Raw genomic sequence first — 27124 nt, 5'->3', positions numbered from 1 at the left:
CTAAGCACTAGGGTTGTTTTTGGGTAAGGGGTACACCTTTGTAAGCACAGTGATGAGACTGGTAAGAGCACCATGGACACACAGACTTTTTTCTTTCACTGTTTTTTTATTTTTTGCCCTGGCCTGGCCTATAGCTGGTAGGTGATACCTTAATGGCGTCTTTTTGGGGCAGATTGTATATTCATACCTGGGAACTCTCTGGGTCAAGCACCACTTCTCCGGGTCACTCTGGATCGTGGGAGCCAAATGTATCCCTAGTTGACAAATATCAGGAGATCAATCTTAGGAAAAATAATTAAAGTGGGTATATCCAAAGTACATAGTATTTTAAGAACATATAAAAGAAGGTTTGGAGTTTAATCACTAGAGAAGAGTATTTGTGAATAGTTCTGGAGTGATATTCCACTGTATATATTATGTTTAACAAACATTAAATCCAGCAGAATTGAAGAAGGGACTAGCGGGTCTTTTGCTTGTATTTGTTATATAACAAGCAATAAAAAGTATTGTAACAGCAAGCAGATTTGCAGTAATTAGTGATTGCAGTAGTCTATAAAGTTAATTAGCTATTTAAAGAACCATACTCTGATGGAATTAACCAGTAACTTTAATTGCAGTTAACACAGCTAATTATGACATGAAGGTTAATGAAATGAAATGAATGAGTTATTGCTCTTCAGGACATACTAGATGAATGAATATAACCAATGTATTCTTCCCGGAAAATCATTTTATAAATATAAGGTTAAATTTTACACCTACATACCAAGCGTACAAAGGTTTGCTGTCTAACCAAATAGTTCCAAATTTTTCTCAACATTAGAAGACTGGTGAAGAAGATATACGCCCTACCCAAGCACGGTATAAAATCTTTGACAGCCAAGTATGTCCCTCTACTTGTTGGAGATATTCACTACGATATGTATTTAGTGGAAGTGAAACGTCCAAGTTGATGAACAGGTTGAAGAAAATAACACAAGGAAATATAATAAAGCATGCTTTTAAATTATATGATTACATGCCAGCCATAATTAAACAGTTGGCCTGTGGTACTACACTTTTCTTATGTACTTCCAGAAGGCATAGGATATTTTCAGTTCATTCAGTCCTCATACCGCAAGATATAGTTGATTTTAGGATTTAAGAATCATTGGAAAGCATCAAAAATGATTCACCATTGGGTCGTCGAACACCAGTTGAACAAAATGGAATATCAAAATTTCTTACAGTATAGCATTTCTTTTTGGGATTCCCACTAAAGAATAAATGGCAAAGGGCAGCTGCTCTTCATTGTTTGGCACCAGCCAAGAACCCTGCAGGGAACCAATAGTCACTCTTTCGGACCTTTAAATCCGAATCCTATGGATTCCGGTATTAACCCCTGCTATACTACTTAAGATAGGCTAGAGGTAGTGACTTATACGGGGGAAGGGACCAGGGAGATTAGCTAGGAGATATTTAGGGATTTTGTCTTAACTAATAGTGTTGAACAATAAGATTTGTGGCCTGGTTGCAGCTTTTGAGGGACATGGCTAGGTGGTGAGACTGAGCTTTATGTGACTTCATGGCTGTAGAACACTGTGATATAGTCACACCGAGCTAATATTATGAGTTCCTTAAAAAGGGGCACTCTTGTAAACTATACCAGTCCAGAAAGGACAAAATGATGAGGTTGCAAGGGACCAATACACTTGTGGTACACAAATAAAAAATGACTTCATGAGTGGCAAATAACTGTAAATCTACCTTAAAGTTATCACTTTGTCTTTACAATGAAGATGCCATATGCAGAACTTCTCTTTAACAGTTATGTATGACCAAAAGTTTTCATATTTCAAATACCAAGCGAATGAGTTGGGTTCTATTTATTCATTCCATCTATTGTAGGCTCTCAGCCGGGACATGTCCATATATTTTGGCAGCATTATGCAGTCCCTCCCAAGCCTCCAAGGAATGTCCCTGCATTTCAAAGGTAACACCCAGAAACTTGAGTTCAACCCAGATAGAAAACCTGAAGATCAGGCAGCGACACACGTCCACTTACAACCTATTTCTAGTTTACTTCAAACATTCTTTTAAACGGACTTACCTGTTCCCTGCAATATCCATTCTATATTACCTAATGTAATAGAACATTTTCATCTTGCTTTAACCCCTTCATTATTGTCCTGTGTACCCCTCTGTCACTGAAATGATTGCGTTATATAGTGGCATCATAGAGTAGCATTTGAGCAAGCTGAGCACCAGCCTTCGACAGGCTCATACCAGACAGTGCCTTTTCCTTACTGAGGTCCAAGTGGTTCTGGCAGACTACAAGCTGCCCATAACCCAGCACATTAGGTGCCAAACACTCCTTTGCCACACAAAGGGTTTGTGTACATGATTGTGTTGTTTACTCAGACATTGCCGCAGACGGAGAATTTTTTATTTCACAGAACCAGAAATCTCCCCTCGATGGTAAGGTCTCTGAGGACCCATAGTCCAAAAGACATTATATTTTTAAGTCATTATTAGATGCCCATCTTATGCATATAAATAATATACCTGGGGACCACAGTGCTGCCCTGATGTCTGTTGGAAGGGAGCAGGTAATATTTGGTTTTATGGCAGATCTTCAGGTTTCAGCAGCGGGTGTCACCTGTGGACCACCTATAAGGTTTATGATTCTGTCATATAGAGATACACATGGACATAACTGGATCAGGATTATGACATATATAGTTTACGTTTTACCAGATTTAATGGGAGAAAACGGGTTTAACCCTTAGAGTGCCAATTATGCATGTGCTTGTGTAGTTGTTAAGATGGGCCTAGATGGCCAAACACACGGCATATGCATTGGGTCAGGGTACGATAACTGCAATACTCGGGGTCTTAAGGAGCATCTTATAAATGCTGAAACTTGTAAGCAAAGATCACCCTTGGAAAGTTTTACCTGTGCATTATTTCATTATTGTAATCATGTTGATCCCAGCAAACACTGGAGTCCTCATTTTATTTGTAATAATTAAGTTACCTCCCTGGCCAGTATTGGCTAACTGTAAAGTTCTGCAATAGGTTTAATCCATTTTGCTAACCTACCTGCGACCCAATTTAGGGGACTCTCTTGACGTGACAGTGCAGATTATCTTTGAAATATAACAATTATCTGGTTCATACACCACCTGCATATCTCCAGCTATCACCATTAGAATTAAGATGAATGAACCTAATTAGATTAAAAAAAGAATTAGATTAAATTAGATTAATTAAATTAGATTAAAAAGAGAATTTCATTTTTCCTTAAAATGGCTTTACCGCCTCACTTGACATTAGCAAAAACAGAAATCATTTCAAGAGTAACGCTACCAATGTCCAATTATTTGCAAATCCAAGAACCTGCAGGTAATAATAACTAAAAAAAATTATTTCAAGCAACATTCAATAATCCACAAAACAATGAACTGAAAATAACTACTGTAGAGAAATGAAGTCACCATATGATAAGCTTATTTAAAGAAAGGGAAGTGTCCTTTAGATTATTTGTATTACACATTTATACACAGCTGGTTTTTAAATACAAAAAAAAACATGCTTTATTGTTAGTTTTTAGTAAATATTAAATTGAATTTACTCTTGACATTTATTGCTTATTGTGTTTGCAACTTATCAAGAAAATGGATTGTTACTTAGAAGTACTTCCCTGCTGCAATCAATGGCAAAAACTTTTGCTATCCTACGTTAGTGTAAATAAAATTCAGTTATACTTGGAAAATTCATTTAAATCTGTAACTTTTACTAAATGTAGAGTAAGGATTCCTAGTGAATTCCAAATGTGTAATTGTTATTATTTTAGCAGTTAAATTGTTGGGTTTTTTTTATTATTATTAAAGGGTTTTCTCATAAACGGAAATCATGCAAAATCACGACTCCTGTTTAAATTGTATATTTTCTGCAGATTACGCATGACACACTCATTAACCGAAACAGGAAACTATGATGGCAGCAGATTACATTAAAGAGTCAAGATATAGCTTTTTTTTAAATTTGGTATTTTTTATTTAAGGAGAAGCTGTGATAACCAAGGTGTGGTTTAGATATGATGAATGGGATGGAGGAATGTGGAAACACAAGTTCTGTTTTGAATGTTTAAGCCGAGAATCATGCATTTTGGTGATTCATGGAAAAATGATGTTCATCTTTGAAAGGTATCTTACATGTGTTAATTCTGTTCGAAGAAAAGGAAGGAACAGACAGTTTCCAATAATCTGCTCAGCAAAAGGAACGTATGCCATGAATAAATCTGCTGGCTTTTTTGTAAGCCTGGAAATTGGCATGTTTAAAAAGTCAAGTCATGAGTCCAACAGTATTTCATTGTTTATTATAATGTGACTAAAGATATTTGTTTCCTATTGTGTTCCTAAAGGGAACACACACACACATATATACGGTGTATATATATATATATATATATATATATATATTCATTATTATTATCATCATTATTATTTATTTTATTCCAACGTGAAAACAAAGTAGCTCAGGATAAAAAAAAAAGTATAAACATTCAAATAGGCAAAATCTGCCTATTAACACAAATATATTGATTGGTACAAAACAAGGCAAACAGCACTGCACAAGGGAATTACTGAAGAAGAAAAAATATCTCTATTGTATTGTGTTTTTCTGCTTTCACAAAGACACTGCAGTCTGTTTTGGGACACTGAGGAAGTCATACGTTATTTCGGATATATCAAAGGGCTTGTGAATGTTGTCTGGAGACAAGAGGTAGTGGAGAGATCCTTCTTTCTCACGGTTTTGCTTCAGAAAGTCCGCAATCACCTTCCAACGGGAAGCTTCTGTTTCATCATCAGCCCACTTTGATGGCAACAGAAAAGTTGATTGCAGAAGAGGGTATACGGTGTCATGGTACACATGAATAAAGGCACTTTTCAGAAACTCTTTGTCTCTCTGAATAAGAAATACAAGATTAGAAAGCCACCTTGATGGGCTGGTTTGAATTCAGCATTGGGGTACTTTGACGTAGTGGCAGGCTAAGCAATATATGGTCATATAGTGTGATGGAATCCCCAATATTTATGCCCTAGATGGGTGTTGTTTCAATTGTATTCGCTGGACATGCACTTAATCCTTGCTTTGTTTTGTTTTGTGTATATATATGATAACGTTTCCCTCAACCCTATCCTTACAATCCCTTCTTTGCATACTCCTCAAAACAATGCACAGTGACTCCTGCAAATCATCCAGCATGATTAGTTTTGTACCCAGATGATTATTAAATTATAAAATATGTAATGAAAATATATTATGTTGTGTTAATTAAAATATCAGTCCATGATAAACACTGGGAAATATGTATTATATTTTCAAGGTGACTCTCAGTTGCCTGTCTGAACAGACAAAATGGCCTGTGCCTAGTTTTATATATATATAGTATATCATATAGGTTATCTGCACTGGTTTACTTTGGGAAGTAGGTTAAGCAGGAGTCAGCTTAATAATTTAACACCCACATTATCATATTCCCTTTTTTTTTTTTAATCTAGCCCTGCATTTTCCTTGACACGCTATAACTCTTATTAATGCACCATTACATCTGTAGTTTTCTTACAGTTAAGTTAGTGGAGATATAAGTAAGGATAATGAAAGTTAGGTAAAAACTAAAAGGAAAAAGAACAAAGTAAACAGAGTGTAAATACCAGATCTTGGGAGGGGCAATTCTATGTCAACTATATACATAGCAACAAAGAGGAGCTATATACGGAAAGATGTGTTAAGTCGCACTATTATAGGCTAATCTTATGCAGTTATGAGGCTACAGCAAGGATTTAACATTAATATTCAGAGTGGACAAGCACAAAAAGTGTTTTGCTTCTCCTCATGTTTACATTTTGACTAGTTGGTAAAAGATATGTGGCTGGGTTTACACTAACTGATTGGGAAATCACTATTCGGATTGGTAGACATTGACATGGGTAGGTTAACGTTGAAAAGCAGTGTCGATTTTACCAGCTTTGCAAAAACATCCTCTTTTGGGTTCTTTTGGTTGTCCGCAGTAAGGCACCAGCTTATTCAGCCAGTGAAATCAAGTGCTAAGAACCACAAATTGCAAGGTGCGTTCCTGCCACATTATACTCTGTTAACGGCTGATTTAAAAGTGAAAATCACTGGTTATCTCACCATAAAGAATGGCAACAAATAAAATTTAGTGATGAAATGGATAGGCAGTTGGCAGTCGAGTCTTATTATGCCTAAATATGATACTAAGCAACACAGAAAGGCACGGTAGTCTTCTCCCCATGTACTATTATCGCTTCCTAAATATATATTTTTAAAAAAACATTACTTTTGAAAATGACTTAATAACTTCTACTATTGATCAAAATAAATGGTATCTCCATATGAAAATATATATGTAAATGTAACAAGTGTACTAAATACACCATTGTCAAAAGAGGTTACGCTTTAAATCATTCAAATAAAATCAGACATTTGAGTCTCTTAGAAGCAAGTAGCAGCTAATATACCTTTTCCGATCTCTTCATAGAATTCTGCTTTTCAGCCCATCCGCTCTATAATGTTAGAAAAATAATCAAACACACAATAAATCTCTCACAACATTTATACGTATCCTGTGGATATAATGTGCAGACATGAAATGAATCGTATAAGTGAATTCATAGTGTATAGCAAGCTTTTCTGTTAACCATAATTTTAATTCACGCTCCTGTCTGATTGGCTAAGCAAACCAAGACATTAGAAAAATTCTACTTTAATTCATGTAGTTTTTATTTCAACTATTTCTAACTTCTTTTAGTTAAATCTTGGGTAAAATAGGCTCAATTTATCTCTGATTGTGCAGAGTTAACCCCACAATCTTCAGTTTACCAGCAATTGCATTCCATCTGCCATAGACAGTGTCAAGCATGCCACTGGTATCCCATCACTCCGGATGTACCAGGGGCAGTTACCCCGGGGGAATGGTCTTGATGCCCCAGCCATGCAGTGGTGTACAGCAGGAATGTTATTACTTTGGTCCTACATGCAGGTAATCCTCTTCTCCTGACCGCTGCCAGGGTATATTTCTGAGTGGCACACATGCACCCCTACTCGGCTAAAATGTTAGGGCAACGCTTGTCCTATATTTCACATGGGAACACACAACCAGTATTAATTCCCGTTATACCTACACATACCCTCACTTATCCTGTAGCACTTGCCCATGCAATAACTATCTTTAGTCTCTGCAACTGCCATGTCTTGAGTCCTGCATCGGTTTTGCTGCCTTGCCATGGAACCGGTTTGTCTTATGCTGTCGCAACCCGTCATTGAATCCTAGAGCATGCACCAGACCCCCGCCTTGCCTTGGCTTTCGTTTCTGGCGTATACCTTTGTACTGACATCTCAAGCCCTGCTCCGGTATAACGTACTATCGCCTGCCTTGACTAAGATTCAGTTGAGCGTTAAGTTATACCTGCGTATTATACACAGGTGCGTATTATACCCAGGATTTTCCTGTAGCATTTTGCTAACATACCCTAAGAGCATCCATGATATCAGGCTGCTCCGTTGCTCCTGGAAATGTAGCTAGAAACGGGTTGCTGATCAGATCTAGAACAAAAGAAAATGGAACAAAGATATGTATGACATGTTTACTTAGTGAATCACCCAATGGCATATCAGAAAAACATTCTAGGGAATATTTCTCAGTACCCATGATACAAGTGAAAAGTATGTGTTTTTTAATCCACAACTATGAAACCTTCTTTCTGCCGGAATTCACACACTGTTATATACAAAGCAAACATGCATGGATTTTAATCACAAATGTCAGAGCAAAGATCACTACTAGAAAAGTACTGGGTGTGGAAGTCATACTACTACAGTTATAAACCAACACCAAGACGTGATGTTGACACAGATAAGAAAAAGTACACAATTTAAAAAAAAATGCGGTTTAAAGGTTAATCTGAAAATAACCGTAAACCCTGTAGTACCTTAGTGACATAACAACCTATACATGGCAATAAGAGTCCCTTAAGGACAAAATGTTTAGCCCAAAGTATACTAACGGGTTTTAAGTTTGTAAACTAGAAGTCAATAGAGAGATGAAGACCAGAGAAAGAAAACACAAGTAAGAGGTGAATGAAAACCATTCCACTGCTCAACTAGTTAATGACCAGCGGCAGGACCGATATCACAGCATCAGATCAATAGCTAATGGGGGCTCTTCAGATAAGATAGATACAGTAGATTGTAAACACTAGGGGTTAAACCAGCAAGTCTATGGCATCCCTTGGCCTCTGTCGGAGCAGGAATGAGGACAGAACATCTTGTTTATCCATGAGAGTGACGTAAGTAACGTTAAATTATTTGGGTAAAACAGCACTATTAAAGCTGAAGTCCCAAAAGGACTGCAACTAATTAATAAGCAACTGTCCATAGATATCGCAGAGACCCTATGATTTCCTACATTTAAAACTAATACTTATTCTGGTTAAAAACTGTTCCCAATATCTACTTTACACACAAGCAAAACATTGTTTCTACTTTTGGTGTTATTGTAAAGATCACCCCAAAGCTCCTGGAGACCACTGGTGGTCCACAGTCTAATATACTGCTTGTAATATGTACCAGAGTACACAGTAGAGTATACTGACCTAGGCCAAAGGCAAGATTCCTGGGGGTAGCCCCTCGCAAAACTGTTCAGGAATAAATCTCCCTGGTGCACTGATGCTCAATGGGCCATTCGAGGAGATCAGAAGTCTCCCTTGTAAATGCCCCCATAATTAATATAATTTACCCAGAACGGAGCATCCTTCTGAGATGGAGTGCCAGCTCTAAGATCACATCCCGGCACACAGCAGAGGGGATGGCAGCCGCAGAGATAAGCCACGAGGCGCATCCAACTTAGGACAGTGTCCATGCTATATACATCTTTGCCTACATAGTAATGAAGTAGCACTATTTGAATGACTTATATTTCACACCATTGAATAATAAAGGTTGATGTGCACTTTAAACAGAACGGGTGCCCGTCACTGAGAGCCAATGACATAACTAATGTTAAACTTTGTTTCGAGGGGAAATGACAAAACGACTGTTTATAAGGTGTAACACAAATGAATACATCCAGTCAGATGTTAATCCAAAAGCTGCCTGTATCAATGAGAAGATACCAACCCTGGTGTATAACCGGTTTAACCGGGCTAATTAGTGTAATTATATGCCTTGGGTTTGATCGTATTGCTAATTATAGATTGTGCTGATGTATCTGGAACTCATTTGCAATGTTCCGATGTGTGCGCTTATCCCTGGAAATAGGTACAAAACCTCTGAGACTTAAGGTAGGTGGAATGGGTTTGTTCTCGACGTTGTGTACAATGACTTCAACCAAAGGAATTTGGCATTCATAGACCTGATAGTTGTCTGTTAGGGAGGCATACATTAATATGACGTCATATGCCTACATGTATGCGATAAACTATAAATCCGATGAAAGCCTCTAAATCAAAACATCCCATCTCTTGTCTTCCACTTTGGATCTAGGGTGTGTGAAACGCACAGAAACCAAGCCAAATGTTGTTCTTCTAGGAGAAGTAAACACATCTGAAGATCAAAAGAAAAAAGCCTTCTGTTCTCTTAGCGGCACAATGACATTCAGTTTTTACGAGAATCATATCAAATGGGAGTGTATTTTTATTGTATGTATGATATTAAAGAAATAGAAAAGGCTGAACTTGATGGCCGCATGTCTTTTTTCAGCCTATATAACTATGTAACTATGTAAGAAAGAGAAAGTATTATTTCAGTCTGTAATTTCAAGTTTACAGATGACATCCGACGGAACACCGTGTGAAAAAGCCACCGTTAAGCTCTTCAAAGCATATCAATGAACCGTACGAGTGTAAATCCATACCTGCGTTCTGCATGCTTACTCGTTCTTTCAAAAGGACATCGGCGAGGATTTGCCGATAGAACGCCAGCAAAGGAATGTAGCACGTGCTGCCAAGTATTGTCTCTGGCAGCGAGCTGTGAAGCAGAAAAACCACAAAGTACTGAGTTTGTAAACAACTGGAACGAAGCCACGAGTCCAAATAAACCTATAATACAGTAATTACATATGCACTGATCCATTGCATAAAGAATATGTAACATTCCGCTTTAAATAAATAGAAATATATAACAGACGATCCAGTTCAGTGTATGCGACGTTCATGCTGGCAAAACACTAGGGTTATGTAAACCGGAAGATACAAAGCAAAGGCAACGATATATTTAATAGTACAATTTCCAGAATAAATCCTAAAATGATTTTCTTCTGGAAACTTTCATTAAAATGCCTAAGAACGTTAAAAGTAAATTGTTGCACATCTGACAAATTAGCGCAACCCCTTTAAATGGGAAAATGATTTCTACAACTACATTCAAGTTCACAATACAAAATATAAGACTAAATGATCATGCATAAAGTAAATATTGCTCTAATTAATAGCAATGAGGCAGTACTGTAGAGAGCATACAGCCAATGTAGGATTTTGCTAACGTACCTGGACTGCATTAACAATCCTTTGCCATTACCAATATCTGCACCGGTTTAGTCAACTTGGATCAAAAAATGCTGCCTCTGATTTTTGTTGCCTTGTCCACTGCTTTAAAAATCAGTGTTGCAAAGGCAGAGGAAAGGGCGATTAAGATTCATGTAAATCATGTATTAATAACAGTAAGTATGAACGGGAACATTGGGTGCTCAGTGGCTTTTTTTCTATGATAATTAATAATAAGAGGTTAGAGAAATAGAAGGTTAAAGCCCGAAGGCCTAGTTTAAGGTACAGCAAGAATAGGGAGGTGAGCACTGGTTGGAAGTCAACGAATGTAAACTCACGTGGGCAAACTTCACAAAGAAGGGGAAGTGTCTGGAGAAAAAGACGATGATCAGATATTTTTGGTACTCACTTCAACATTTCCCTCCGTCTCACATTTAGAGACCTAAGTTTTACTAGAAGTCGTGGTTGTCTTCTTTGCATCATCATCTGGTGAAATACTCCACTGTTGGCTTAAGAATAAGAAAGGTCTTGGTGAGTTTCAGTAGGGGTTTTAACACAAGTTGTGACTAAACTACACAGTATTCTGCCACTAAAATTTAAAGTTATCCCTCATGTGTCAAGAATATCCACATTGTTTCTTTAAATAAAATGATCTGCATCAATTATTATTGATTAAAAGTTATTTTGAACATTTGAGCCAGTGAGTTTCAACTGAGGACAGATGGATTTTACAACCGTAAGATATTCAAACCACTTTGTTCCTGGTAGGAAACTGGAATGTAACTCTTTACAGATGGTCCCAATAAAAATCCACTAACTTTGAAACATCTAATGATGTCTAACTATATTTCTCTCTGATTCTTAAGCAATGTGTAGACATTTATGCTCCACAAAGAAATGCCTAAAAGACATTGTAAAGAGCAAACTTGAGCAGATGGAGACTTCATTCTTTTATATATGTCAACAAAGCTTTTCAGCCTATTTATGTAATCACAGATTTATTTTGTAGGTTAAGTAGGTGGGACATTTTATCAACAAAAGCTTTTACATACCCAAGTAAAACATGAAAAAATCAGCTCATCAGTACCTCGCCTTGCAATTGATGGATCCACTTCTACCCCTCTTTCATAAGGAGTACCGCCATTTAGAGTGAGCTCGTATGTCCTACAATTAAACAAAAAGTGTGTTACTGTTGAAATGTATAGAGAGATAACACAAACACAACACATAACATGCATGATGTAGAACAAATGGTTCCTCTAATCAGTCCCAGACCAAAAAGGACAGTTTGGGTAATCTTGTTGTCTCCTGTCATCTGGAAGCATTTCTTTTTCATTCATAGAGTTGTATAAGGATTTTGCTAAGCATGTCTACAACACGTGTCAGCCATTACTTTCTAAATCCCTTGACTGGCATGGTCTATCATACTTGGAACACTTCAGCATCCCATTCCTAACTTAATAATGAAATTCTAATAAAGATGTTCCAAAGTGGTCCAAAATATTTTAGGTGAACCGTGGAATAATTTCCAACTAATTATTTATGACCCCTTTCAACCGAGTATCTTTCTCTTTTTGCATCCTTTGCAGCACTTTTAACTGGAAAGTAAGTCCTGAGATAGACATACTCTTTTGTAATGATGGGCTTGTCATTCACTCACACTCTCTCACACACTCACTCTTTCATGCCCTCATTCCACGTTACGGTCTCTTTTCACGCAGCTTTGTATCTTCTCTTGCTACTTCTTGTTCTTCTCTCTTTGTCTGCTTCTCCACGAACCAGGCCTGCTGGAGCACTTCTGCAAAAGAGCCGAGTCTCTGGGCATACCCTGCCCCCCGTGGATCTGCCCTTTTGCAGAAGTACTCTGATTGGTCAGAATATTGCAGACAGATTTGCAAAGAAAGAGAGGTGAAGAAACGCTTACATCCATCTGCAATATTCTGGTCTCTTGTAGATACTCCCCGCAAATGGACGGAGCCAAGGCGAGCACCATGGGTACAGCCTCTCCCTCAGATATGAAAGTACCTGGATAACGGAGCTGATACTGAGGAGAAGCCGAGGAAGAACGAAAAACAAAAGCAGGTAAGAGAAAAAAGCAGAACTGTAGAAAAGAAGATTGGGATGCGGAAGCAGTTGGCGGAGAAGGTAGGGAGATATCAACAGAGAGTACAAGAGAGTGTAGGTGAGTGAATGAGAGTGTGAGAAAGAGACTAATAGAGAGAATGAGAGAGAGTGAGTCACAGTGTGAGCGTAAGGAAAGCAAAAAAAAAAAAAAAAAAAACAGTGGTTTTGACCCCCCCCCTTCTTATATTCAGGCCTTTCGTTTTTCTTTCATTAAGATCCACAGTTTGTCGGTCATCTAATAACCGAACAAATACAGTAACATTAACAAACAGCTTCCGATAGTTCAAACTACATGAATGATGCTAGCTATTAAAGTTCAGGAACCTGCCACAATTTCCAGCTGGGGTAAACGATGACTGTAAAGTTATATTCTTCAGTGAAAAGCACACTGTGAGGAAGAAATGTACGTAGAAATACAGGCCAAGATATTATATGGGATACAGCTTCTCAAATTCAGAATTATATTAGTAGTTAATAAATTATTTTTAAACATTAAATCTACGTGTACTTCATGAATATCTCATCAACATTTTACATATCTACTTTTTTGCAATTAGTCTGAGCTTAAATATTTCACGATTGGAAATATAAAGTGGAACATGAAGTCACTTTTTACGAGCAGTTACTGCTAATTTGACAAATTTCTGTTTCTTTTGTAATGCATAACAGTAATGAGTCTCTCTTTTTATTGTTCTCATAAAACACCACGCCACGGTACATTTAATTCAGCAAAGCTAGAAAGCTTTAGTAAAAATTCCGGGAACTAGAAAACCGTAGAAATTTTCTTATTGAGTGCTTAAAAAATTAGTATTAAGCTTAAAATCTGTGAAGCACTGCTGACAATAACTATCTATAATATGGCTATCCATTAATAAAAGATCTAGAGTTTCTGTACAGCGCCCAATATGACTGAAACCTCAAATATTCTATATACATATTTAATTTAATAAGGTGTGGTTTCAGAAGGCCGTGGTCTTGAATGACACATGCACATTCTCCATTTCGAAGTAAAGCTCTTGACCACAAATACTTCAAATTGTCAAATATTTAGGTTTGGGCTGATAAATCCCACAACATTACGTGAAAAACATTTAAACGTAAATCCAACAGGAAATTCACATGAAGGAGGCTCGACATGCGCAGCCTGTCAATACTAAACACATCTCTGGATATGTGGCCATGCTGGGCTACAGAATTAGGTGCCGGTCTTCAGATCAGCTTGTTACATGTACCTTATCTTGACTGCTCGCAATCTTTCCACGATAACAAGTAGGAAGTGGAAACAAGCTTGCTAGACTCTACCTGCTTTAGTTGGTATTTTAATACTTAAGTGAAGATGAAGAGAAACCATGAATAATATATTCTATATAGGTGCCAGATTTGGGATCAAAGTTAATATAAATGTGACACCTCCTCTTTAAAGGAGACTAATGTATGCTGGGGCCAGACATAGTTATTATGGCTAAATATGAGCCATTCATATGTAAGGAATGTTAATCCAACAAACACTTTCTAGCATAATAATTTCCTCTCCCTGGAAAAAAGGAAGTAGGCAAATCGCTTTTCTAGATTTTTTGAAAAGGTGCAATATAATAAATCGAATATATGTAAAGATTACCGTGAACTGGAATCTGTTTTCCACCAATAAAATTCTCATAAAATAATTATTGACAGCGTAATTTGGCAAAGACTCCATGAGTCTCATAAAATATATTCCATATAAACAACTGACAACAGAGAAGCACTTAATATTAACCACTTCAGGACCGGGTTGTTTTTTTTTTTTTCTTTTCCATGTTTGCACTAAATGGCCAGAGCAGTTTTTGTGCTTTTGCTATGACTTTATTCAACTCTGATCGCCCACTAAGTCATTTAGTGCACCCACACTCATTATATACACACATAGAGCTGTCCTAAGAGTCCGGGCCGATTTACTTATCTTGTGCTATCAGGAGAGTGCAACGCGGCTTGTAAGCAAGATCTGTTTCTTATGGTAAAGTTAGTTGGTTCTCAAAGACAAAGACATAAGGATGATCCTGTTTACCATTACGCTCCTTATATATATTGTGACAAAAAGTTGGGTATAGTAGTGGATATATACCGGTATATATATATATATATATATATATATATATATATATATACACACACACACACACACCGGTATATATATATATATATATATATATATATATATATATATATTTATATATGATAAGCACGTTGAATAAAATAAGATTGTGAAACTTGCAAATAGTAATCTGTTAAGGTAATGTTAAAAACAATATTACTTAATGTTTTCATTAACAGTCACAGACTACTATATCCTTACTTTGGAGGTATCGGGACGCCATTGACATTAAAAAGTTTTAAAAATGTCCAACCACAGCTCAGCTCCCCTCTCTCACCCGTTGACTGTAAAAGAGCAGAAGAAAAGAATCGTAAGCTAAACAAAGGATCTAGTTTAGTAAATTAACTTTATGCAACAGACTTATTCTGCCACTGTTTGGTCAGCTACCAAGTATCACGTCTGAACTTGGTTTTCTGAGAAATACATTGTTTAGACAAATAATGTAGGTAAACATTTAAAGGGACAGTTTACTGTTGCTCACTGCCCTACATATTAAAGTACTAGAGAGACTGCAAGAGAGACACCACAAATATTTGAAGGGACCACATCCTTTCCAATTGTCTGTGTCTCTTTCACTACTTATACTCCGGATCCCAACCTGTTATAACATTTCCGCAGGGTTTCCAACCTACAGCAATGATATATTGTGGGCTCATTGCTTGCAGTCTGTTTGTGATGCTGTAACACAATGTTCTTTTATTTTTTGACTTGCCCGTAAATATTTCCAAAATGAATTAGCCAGTAAGACGGACGGCACAAGCTGGACGGCAGATCTGATTATTATCATTGCTGCATAGCATTTGTAATACAACGACACAATATTAAGTTTCAATTTGAAACAAAATATCTCTACAGGCTCAGTTCCAATCTAACCACTTTCTCCACTGGTTGGGAAAAGACAAAGTATAGGAAATCTTTTTTAATTTATTTGATAAAAGTTTTAGCTAAGAACACTTGACTCGATCATTGTAGAAGCACCCTTGGCTGATTTAACACCCATGAATAAGCCAGTGGGTGCATGGAAGTTGTAGCGTAGTTCATCTTAGTGAACACTCCATCAATGACTCTGGGTCCTTGCCTTTTTTCCTTTCTCCCAACTTACAGGTGCACCCAGACAGCTATTTTTAGATTAAACTTGGAGTAATACACAACTAAATTGATTGTCTCAGAATAATTCGGTCAAAATAAAAAAGGCTTTTTTTTTTTCTCTCCTGACATCTCATCAGCTACTCTTGGGAAACACTTTGAATGACTGTGTGACTTTACTTACGTTGCGGATATAGGTGACCCCCAGTTCAAACAGGATTCCAAGATCTGGAGACTGACTGCCAGACCTGACAAAACAATCACCATCCAGTAAACTGGGAAGAATTCCAGTAACCTAAAGACAGAAATACAAGATTACAATAGTCACAATAAGCATTTACATTTACTAAGTACATACACTCTTTCTAACACTTGCTTCTTCTTTTAAAGAGACCAAAAAACATACACAAAACCATACTGTATTGTTTGACATTCATGATTTCTTTCATGGCTTTGCACGGATCTCACTTTCCTATTCCATATCAGTGACATTACATGCTAAGAAATAATTGAGGGGGAGACACAGATAAGAGAAGAGATGACAGAGGAATAGAACTATGGTCACGAGGGAAAACTGGACACGAAGAGTGATTGTCACAAAGGAGAGAAGTGCTGCGGGATGGAGAGAAGATATATTGTATTTCTTACAGCACAGGACATACTGACATGAAAAAGCAACAGACCCAAATTCTGTTTGGCAAGACTACTAATGCCAGTAGCGACTGATACATGGTCTGAAAAGCCTTGGAAGTCACAGAGTAATCTGTAAGTGTGTCGGACAGACAGCTTGATGGGAAATTTTTCAACATTTTCAAGACAGTTGCTGAAAACCTAAAGTAGCATTAAATGTATGGAAAACAGAAAAGGAAATCAAACATTCGGATTTGCAAACCAACAAGCAATGTTACTATCCACAAGCCACTTGGCGTTTACCCACTGGGCAAAAACATATCCTTCTTCTACCGAACAATAAGATGAAAGTCAAGCTACGCACTGAGGCTACCGTGTTTCCCCTGTAACCAGAACAAGTTCAGAGAACATCTTGTCCACTTTTTCCATATCTAAAAGCCCTGACACGCAACACCGATGGGAGATCTCAGCACCACTGCTCTATAAAATCAGTGGCTTCACTTACCCTTGGAGAAAAGGTCCATGTTTTGGAATTTTTGGGCAGCCACGTCGCTCTGACTGTGTGAATGTTGCTTAGGACCTTAAAAGAAATGTTTGACAGGCTAAACTGATTATCAGTAAATGAATACAGTCAACCCTCCATACTATTGTTTGTGCTAGACATTACTAACAACTTCACAAATTGATTTTTTTTCTTAGAGTAAGTAGACCAGGCAACTTAATATGGTATGCATTTAAATCACAGAATGCAAAGATAGCCAGTAAACTATTATTAACTCTAATATTATATATTTATAACTCAAAACTGATCAATCTGATGTTTAATGGAGATGCTGTTTCTTAGAGAAGCCTTTCATTCCACACTTTCATTCATTCATTCATTTTACTGGTGTTGGCATCCAAGCTTGTAATACGTAGCAAACCCCAGGTATCCGGGGAACGTATTGGGCGTTCAGGAACATGTGATGTTAGGGGTGGACACCTTTAAATCTGTGCTAACAAACTGAACTCTTATTATTATAGTATTTATTACTATTATTATTCTCAAAATAAAAGAAACAAACATCTCCATCACGACAGAAAGACAATGAGCATTTTTATATACATTACAGGAAGAATAAACCCGCATACCTTGGTGCCATCAAACAGGCAGAGTCTCACATGCCGGCTAAGTATCTGGATGCTAGCCGCAGGCAGGGGTATCATTTTACAGCTCCATAATGTCAAAATCAAGGAGACGCGGGTGGGCAGAGCTTGAATCTAAAATATAATTACCCAGAAACTAAATTATTTTCTATTTTGGCAAAAAACATAATTTATAGGTTAAAAAATTAACAGAAACAAGAATACTGAAAAGTAACTGGTATGACAAACGCATGAAATATTTTTTGTTTCCTTATGTGTCTCATTTATACCAAAAGGAAACATTGTACATATTTCATATGTTAACATGGCAGTTTTTCTTCTACTGACTAATGCCTTTTAGGTGACAGTTGTACAATGTGATGTCATTTAAAGCACGTACCTTTGAACGGATGTTAATAAGAATATGATTAATTCTAAAGTAATCTCGTTGATTGCTCTGCTTTTAAGTGTACCGACTTTTGCTGAACTGTTTAGTTGCTTTGACCAGAAGGAAGATAATACAGAGTGTACAAAAGGAATACAAAGAAGTTTCCTCTCATATGCATTCCGGAAAAGAAAATTGCAAATACCTGCTACTTTATACATAGCTCTCCTGAGACGGGACATAAAAGAACATTTAATTTTATTCTTAATCTGCGATATCAGACATACAAGAAGAAAACAAACACGTTGGAACACCAACCTAGAAAATGTAATGTGTCTGAATTCGGAAGAATACATTTGCAACCTAGACTGAATCAGTACTCGCTAGTGCTAGATGACTTTTCACTCCGAAAGGGAAAAACTAAACATAAAATTAGCAAAGCAAAAATATATGTATAAAACTTTAAAACATAGACTAACTCTATAGTGCCTTAAAAGTTTTCATTCAGTTATCCACCGTCCACTCACAACTTTTTAAATACTTTTACCATTAATTTAACAAAATGCCTAAAACTGATACATAATATATTTTATAACCAAGTCACTGAGACAAATGTGTTCCAGATCACATGTTATTCTGCAGATTTGTTAACATATTCTAGTACTTACAAGGTATATAAAATTCTAAGTCCCTGGCCCACTGTTCTGTTGTCCCCAAATAAGTGAAAGTAGAAGCATCATTGAAATTTTATATGAATATAAAGTTCATAATTAAAAAAAAAAGGTCTTACGGCATCACTCTCCTGGTCCCATAACAGATCCTTAAAAGCTAGCTGCGAAGGGGTAAGTTCTGGCTGGAGGTATGTACTTGATCTATATTGTTTGCCTATAGAAAATAGGTACACTTGATATTTTGACAAAGGGCAAAATGATTTAATTAATAAAGACATTTAATAATATTCTGACATATAAAGCAACAAGCTACACAGTCTTGTCCTATTTTAGTAGTTCCAATAAGTGTTTAGGTTCAGTTATTCATGATTAATGCATGCTTTACTAATATGAATCAAAGCATTTTAATTAACTTGTTTGTTCTCAGACTGAGAAAAGGGTAGTAAATTGAGTCTCTTCATCCTCCATTCTTAACTGTTCTATACCCTATTTACACAAAGTACATTGCTAAACGTCCTACCTTCTCCTGATTTCACAGGTTATACAGATGAAGAAGAACGTTAGGACAACGGGAAACCAGTGGTATGATACAAAATTCAGGGTCAGTCGTACCTTGCTCTAGCAGTGATGTCAAGGTTGATGAACGAAACCCAGCAGGTATTGTGCCCATTGCAACTAATGCATCTGTTGAACTCATCTAGAAGAGTAATTTCATAAACATATTATCACTATTAATATTTTAAGCTGGACACACAGAGTGACATGATATCCATAGACCTAGCATTTAACTCTGCTGCGTATTCACTCCAAAGATCAAGTTAATTCCCCAGTAAAATTCTGCCACATTGCTAGGCTAGTTGCTCTTAGTGAATAGCCCAGTGGTAATTACTGGCTTGGCAGAAAAGTGTTTCTCATCTTATCATACCATTCAAGATGTTCTACACTTAAACCTGAGGCTACAATGTAGAGTTGTTTACCTCTTGCGTCCTCTTTGAAGAGCTCATTTGAGATACTGAATCTTCAACAGACCTAATGAAACAAGAGAACGAGGAGCACACGTCAGCTGCTATGGTTTACTAAATGCCATGGTGACATCCCTGGGCTTCAATATTTTTTTTTTATTAGTTAAGTAATATTTTATTTTTCCCTTAATTTATTATTATTATTTCCATTTTGTGGAAGAGGAGAAAAAATGTCTCACTCTCCTACTCCTCATCTGCATGGTCGATTGCAATAATTGCGATCAGCAAGTAGGGGGAGCAATGAGACCCTGCTGCGGCTCTCCTGTACTCAAGTGAACTTCCGTTGTGTGCCAGTAGTGTGATGTGATCAGGCATTCCTCGAATGTCTGTGTACCGGCACTTGTGGCGATACAAGCTTCTGCTGAAAGGCAAGGCAATGCTGTGAATTGATGCCCCTGCCGTTGCAACAAAATCAGGATGTATCTGTGCATCCTAATGGGCTTCTTGCCACAGGTTTTAAGGATGTACAGGAACGTCGTAAGGGGAATGAAGAGGTTAAACAGTCTTGAGGGTCTAATATACTCTGCAGGAAGCAGTGAGGCTGTCCCGCTGCTGGGACCGGCTACCGGCAGCCTGATGGCTAGCCAGGGCGAGGTCTCTGTGCAGCTGTCCTCCTCGCGGCTCCATCAGGAAGCAGGAAGGCCTGTGACGCATTTATGATGCAGGGCTAGGGGTGGGGAAGGCTAGCCACCAGATTTAAAAATCCATCGGACATTTCTTATGTAATGGCTTACTGGCAATGCTGACCGCGATGTTGACTTCTGCTGACAGAGGGGAGTTCAGGCAGTCAAACGACAGTATGATCCCGCTTTACCTTCTGTACCAGAATGGGGTTTCTTTGTGTTGTTTAGAAAAAATGTAATAACCCTAGGTCTAAGGATTTTAAAACACATGTCAGAGGTTCAATGTTTGCTGTAAGGTCTGTCAGGTTATGGTTACAGATGCTTATTAGAAGCATCCCAAAATTGGTAAGCAGCTACATAGTATATTTCTGAATGGCTCCATAGGATTGGATTTTGGTGAACTGGGGGTCTAACGATACTCACTTTTTCACAGCGGCATCTGCCGTGTCCTCTGCCTCTTCTTCGCTTTCCTCCTCACTGGGATCAGGAATTTGCTCACCTTTCTTGTATACCTACAAGTAATAATATTTATATAATTATTATTAAGAATTATTTCAATGAAAGAGTGTTGAATTACATAGCAAACCCAAATTATAATTTCCTTAAAATGCTGAATTTTCTAATCTCTATCACCTCTATTTTATTCTGTTACTGCTTAAAATGTATAAGGTCTGATAGCTGTCCATTTTCTGCTCAGGTAATAATATATATGGTTCTTTCCATGACTAGATGAATGATCTCACCTGCAAGTATGTCTTTGGTACAAGTCCTTTATTTCCCTTAGAGTTTTCAGCTACCCACCAGCCATCGGGTTTTTTATCCACAATATGCAGCATTTCACCTTTCTGCACAAAAGGAAAGAACATAAGAAACCATTACTGAACACGTTCACACCCCAAGTGCAAACGACTGGGACCCAGCCACAATATTTCATATAAATCTAAACAGACGAGCCTGGGTATTTTTATTGATTTATATCGCTCCATCATAGCCCACAGGACTGTGCAATTAGTTCCATTTTCAGTGAAACATTCAGTAGGCATCAGTATATTTTAGTTTATGCTGGAATGACCGTTTACATTTTTTTCTAAATGAAATGAGGCTTGAGTTTACTTTTTTGAAGCTGTTGCATCTTCAGCATAAAAGAATATTGCCCCCTCCAGTGGTAAAATGAAAAATGGATACAGCAACATTATCCCAATCGAGTCTTTAGTCAAAGTTGATTCATTTTATTGGACCAACATAGATCAGATTGAATCAACTTTTTAATCCAAAGAATCTTTGACCACTTTAACAGAAGGACAATGAGAGAAAAAAAAGCTTTTTCGCTGCTTTGACCACAATGTTATCTAATATTTTTTATAAATAACACCACACCTCAAAGATAATATTCTCTTCTATGTAACACCTTCCTTTACAAACGGGCATGTCACAGAAAATAGTAATGCTTATTAACCCAATAATATACCAAATCTGTATTACTAAAAACTTTGATTAATTCAGTTTACTAGGAATGATAGATCATCTTTCTGCTGAGCTTGGAAATCTCCCAGAGTGATATATTCTCTTATGGTCGAATTAAATTCATCTTCTTCCTCATCATCTTCTTCTTCACTCTCCTCTTCATCATCGTCATTCTCCTCTTCTTCTTCATCTTCTTCCGTTTCACCTTCGCTGGCTCCGTCTGATGGTTGACTAGTGTCAGTCTGTTTTCTGGTTACAAGAAAAACAACAATGAGTTTGTTAAAAATAAAGAGTCGGCTACAAACACAGAAGCAGACTTCAATGTATCCATGCTTCATGGTTAAATGCCTGTTAGACAAGTTAGGAGCCAGGGATTGTATAGCATCATAAAAATTCAATAGAAATGTAATATAGAGAACATTATGTTTTTACTCTTTTTGTACTAAATAATAATTATGTGACATATTTACTGTCACAGAGACCATTCAGCCATTTACCCGGGATGATCGTCTCCATGTACCAGGGTCTGTGCTATCTCCTGCAGGCTGCGTGAGAGCTTTAACAAGCGTTGGCCTTCCTCTTCTTTCCGCCGTTCATAGTTCCCAACAGGTGCGGGTTCATCATCCTGAAAGGTATCACGCAGAGCGGTACGATGATCCATATAGAACATATTAAAGGTACTGCACATTAAACCACTATCCTTTTGAAGATATAATTCATAGAAGATATTAACAGCAGCTTAGCCAGTTTTAGCCTGTCTTGAACAGTGACTCCAACACCACCATCACCACACTCATACAGCACAATGAAGATGATCCTGGTCCATACACAAAGTACCAAATTACACCTAACTCACAATATGGGAGCAATAACAAGTCTATACATCACCTTTACCCACCACAACGTTTGTTGTTGGTTATACATACATATATATATATATATGTATATGTATATACACACACTCTCATTCAAAATGTTGAGGAACACAGCAGTAATGGTTGCTAATAAAGTGTCTATGTACACCCAACACAAGGTATTCCATTAAAAATTATTATTATTTGTATTATATAGCCATCAAATTCTTTAGCGCTGTACAATGGATAGACAGGACATAACAAGTAGTATAACAATTTGACTTACAGAGACAACAGGTGAGGAGGGCCCTGCTCATACAATAGTCTTTTAAAGCATTAGCAACGTCTACAGCTGTATTTCTGATCCATTTGATGTTGTTTTAATTTTTGAAGCTCTTTATTCTACAGTCATCCTTTTTGGCCTGGAGTCACTTACCTTTTTTAACTTTTGAAGAGCTTCTCTGTTGTTATCAATCAAGCTCTTTAACTGTATACACCTACATCAAACAAGACAGTTTAAAAAGAAAAAGGTGAGAGAACGGTTCCCTACACTACAAATGCTTAGAGTATCAGTAGCAACGCTTTATCAACCATCTACTACTCATCAATCATACCAAAAGTAATTAAACTTAAATCAAATATGAGCTCAGATGAACCTTTGGGCATATAAATCAATAAATACCCCTGTGTAATTAGTATTATTACATTTTATTTGCTGAGGACCATCAGATTGCATATGACTATGACAATGAAGGAGAGGACAAATTAGCATTTAAATTAATACTGGCGACATATAAAATTACCAATGATATGAACAGAGGATCTTATCCATGCTTGCCTACAGTCTTACATAGTTACATAATTAAGTAGGTTGAAAAAGATAAAGCCTTTTACGTTCCAAGTACACATATCCATTGATCCGGAAGAAGACAAAAGAAAGAAGGCAAATTTGACTTTTATCCAATAGCGTCCTAAAAATGGAAAATGAAATACTTGTTGACGCCAAGGCAATCTGATTTTCTGTGGACCAACACTACAAAGATGTTGCAGGCAAGCTGTTTCGGGGCACTGACCAGATTTTTGGGACAAAGATGGCACAGACAGGCTGTTTGAGGACAAAGAAGGAACAGATAGGCTGTTTGGGGCACTGACAAGCTGTTTGGTGGCAAAGATTGCACAGACAAGGTGTTCGTGGACAAATAAGGCACTCACAAGATTTTTGGGGTCAAAGCTGACACTGTGGCACATGTTGCTTGGTGAAGTCAGGGGACCTCAGGGCAATTTTCCCACCGGGGCCCCCTGGTTTCTAGTTATGCCCCTAGATATAGTAACTATCATCAAAACCTACATGTGCCTTGACAATACAATACGCATTACCTCTGGTAAAAGTCATTCTTTATAGAGGGCTCCAAAACATCCTTACGCAATGTTTCTTGCAACAGGGCATTAAACTGAAAACAAAGCATTGTGTTACATTAATTTTGTGTCCTTTCATCTGTTAAATGATTAAAATACTTTTCAAATAATACATAACCAAAAATAACTCGCTCTTTCATTTTTCAAACTAACACAATGTGTAATTATTAGATATTACTATTTTTTCAATTGATTGGGAAGTAGGAAGAGGCCCCCGGATGCTGCTGGGTGACTTACAGTAAATCTTTACAGCAAATATCAAATGTGACATAACAACCTAAATAAATAAAAAAAAAAAAAAGATAACCTGTAAGAAAGCTCAACAGCTTAGTTGTTAATAACAAAAGCATGACTTGATAAGAAAAATGCAACAGATCCTAAAAACAGTTACAATGACTTTACAAAAGCACCTTATCAGTTTGGTGTTTAATAATAACCCTATTAATATTGCTTTTCTTTTTGACTCAGAACAAACACATAAAAGGATTGCGTACTAGCATGCGCAGCTAGTGTAGGCTACCACCAAGAGCCTGTGGCAACGAGTGCCCTATTACGTAGACCAGGACCATGCACATAAAATAAAGCGTGGGTATTTCGGATCAAGGGTTCTACTCTATCATAACTGGCTGTGTTTGGTAGGTTTGTAATTCATTCACTAAACCTTATTTAATAATGATGGCTTGCTTAGTTTAAGACTTTTCCCTATATCCATACATTCTCCAGAAATAATTATTTGATTATGTACATTTTTGCATCATTCATATTTTTTGCCAGAACAACTAACTCTATTTAAATGTAATATTCCTAAAACCATTGTAAATGTATAGCTAATAAACCGAAGGCTTATTCTCCAACTGTTGGAGAAGCTTTATTTCCAAAAATATTTTACCTTAACCTGATGTGTAATTATCAAGGAGTTGTGGTGGTTTTATTAATGTTATCTCAATACACCCTACACTCCCAGTATCATATAACTGGAAATGAATCATTAGGCTGTAACTTTCTTTACAACACTACACCCTGACGACTAATATCTGCAGTCTATGGACATCGAAATCCGGCATCCAGTGCTCTTAATAAAATTAGACTTCTTGTGTAATGATGTTTTGAAGCACTGCTTGCTTACTAAAGGCAAGTCATCCCTTGTTAAACACATGACGTAGTTTTGTATAGTTAGGTCAATAATACGTAACATGTTCCCAAAATAACTTTTAGTCATTTGTCAAATAGTAAAATATAGCTTTTTTAATATTAAAAGCTTATTGGACAAAATGTAGGTATTTAAAAAGATTCTTCAATGATATACAAAGCAGCGACTTATGACGTTCCTTGTTCCTGTCTCCTTGTAAGGGGATACAGGAGAGTATCGGGGTCACGTGACCCCAAAGGTGAAACAGAGACATGGATGTGTAAGTGGGTGAAATGGAGTGTGCGTGTTAGAATGAATGTGGATGTGTGTGTTAGTGAGTATGAGTAAGTGTGTGTAATTTGTGTGTGTTTATATGTGTGTGTGTGCCAAAGTGTATGTTGGAAGGGGGCAAGGGTCAAAGAAGTCACAGACAAGTTGTGAAGTTGGGGGTCCTGGGGGAATTTTCGCACCAGCACCCTGTGGTTTCTAGTTAAGTCCCTGAATCAGACTTATGTTCTGAATAAAATAGTCTTATTCATCTAGGTAAGGGAAAACAGTGCCTGCATGGAGGAGCCCTATATAGATGCACCTTTCTAAAGATTTCAAGCTTAATCTTTGCTTAGAAAAAATGTGGATGCATTTTATAATTTTATTTTTAAATGCCTCTTTGTTATTTAATACACCCGTAACAATGTTATAATATTAGTTCCAGAACAGAAAGGGCTCTCTTTAGGTACCATATTTATATAAATATGAATGTAGTAACAAAGAGATTTACTTGAACAGATGCGATTACACTTAATGTAGGTATGGTGTGAGGTATTTTTCTTTTATTAATCTTAATAATTAATATTTATTTAAATACCCCCACCCCACTCTAAACCTTGAAAGGGAAACATCTCTAATTCTCTCCCTGACTCGCAATCAGAGTAAGGCAGTGAGATTGAATACTAAGATTGTTGGGATTTTTGCACGTGACCAGTGAACACAGAAAAAAGAATAATCAGCAACATTACATACTTGTTCTTTTTTATCCAAAATGTGCCAATATATCACAGTAATATCAATTTAGGTACCTTTCTTTCCAGATCATCAGTCACTTTAATGGTATTTTGCAAGGGACCTCTTCCCCTTTTGATAGACATTGCCTTTTCAGGACGGGAGGAGAAACGCAATGTCCTCAACCTAAACAGTGATGACAAACTGATAAAAACAATGGAAGAAGAAAGCAAACTGAGCTGTAATGAGAACTATGGAGATCCTAGTGGTGTGATTCACTTAACGGCGAAACAAGCATTTTAATAGCTATGTACCGTGAATGGTCTCCCCTGAAACAATGATGATTATTGGTGTTATATAGCACCATCATATTCCACGGCGCTGTACAATGGGCAAACAGGGTTTAGCAAGTAACATAACAATCTGAATTTACAGCAACAGAAAGTGAAGAGGCTCCTGCTCAAAGGAGTTTACAATCTAGAATTATTAACCCTTTGTAACAATGCAAATGCCATAAAAATCACTGCTAATTTTATTTTTAAAACCCCGAAATCGCGATTAGCTAGACATGTGTGTAACAGCACGAAACGTTACTCTGGGTAATTTAATATTAATCAGATTAAAAAATAACGCATAGAACAACGAGACGGGAGTGGAAAGTTTAATGAATTTATGACAGGACATAGTGATTTTAAAAGCACAGCAGTCACCCGCTTACTGTTTTAACAAGCCGCCGGAGTATATGAGCAGACGGTCGCTAGGAGCCAAACGCTGCGACAACCTGTAGGTACGTCATAACAAGGCGCTGATGCCGATTCTCCGCATGCGTTGATTGGGCCTTGGGAAGCAGAGCGGCCATACTGTGTGTGGCAATAAAACGGAATCGCTGATTGAGTGCAGTGCAGTTTCAAGCCACTA

General features: G+C 37.2%; 1 protein-coding gene across 2 annotated transcripts; it reads right to left on the bottom strand.

Annotated features, from left to right (window-relative positions):
• Positions 1-4624: 4624 nt before the first annotated feature.
• NPHP1 (nephrocystin 1) lies at positions 4625-27124 on the bottom strand. 2 transcript variants are annotated; one of them, XM_053460818.1, is made up of 21 exons: positions 26925-27124; positions 26284-26410; positions 24040-24113; positions 23099-23159; positions 22306-22433; positions 21853-22057; positions 21088-21189; positions 20768-20856; positions 19677-19728; positions 19312-19396; positions 18819-18913; positions 17650-17778; positions 17024-17098; positions 16073-16183; positions 15004-15086; positions 11635-11711; positions 10957-11056; positions 9920-10032; positions 7538-7611; positions 6528-6572; positions 4625-4950 (listed from the first exon to the last, which is right to left on the bottom strand). In XM_053460818.1, the coding sequence occupies exons 2-21, from the start codon at positions 26350-26352 to the stop codon at positions 4672-4674; spliced, it is 2046 nt and encodes a 681-aa protein (XP_053316793.1). In that variant the 5' UTR covers positions 26353-26410; positions 26925-27124; the 3' UTR covers positions 4625-4671. The 2 variants fall into 2 exon arrangements, with proteins under 2 accessions (XP_053316793.1, XP_053316794.1); XM_053460819.1 differs by having other exon boundaries at positions 26284-26392.

Source organism: Spea bombifrons, chromosome 3 (genome assembly GCF_027358695.1).
Source record: "Spea bombifrons isolate aSpeBom1 chromosome 3, aSpeBom1.2.pri, whole genome shotgun sequence".
In the NCBI taxonomy this organism is placed as follows: Eukaryota; Metazoa; Chordata; class Amphibia; order Anura; family Pelobatidae; genus Spea; species Spea bombifrons.
Note: the sequence above shows the minus strand (reverse complement) of the source record. Positions and strands in the feature narration are given on the sequence as shown.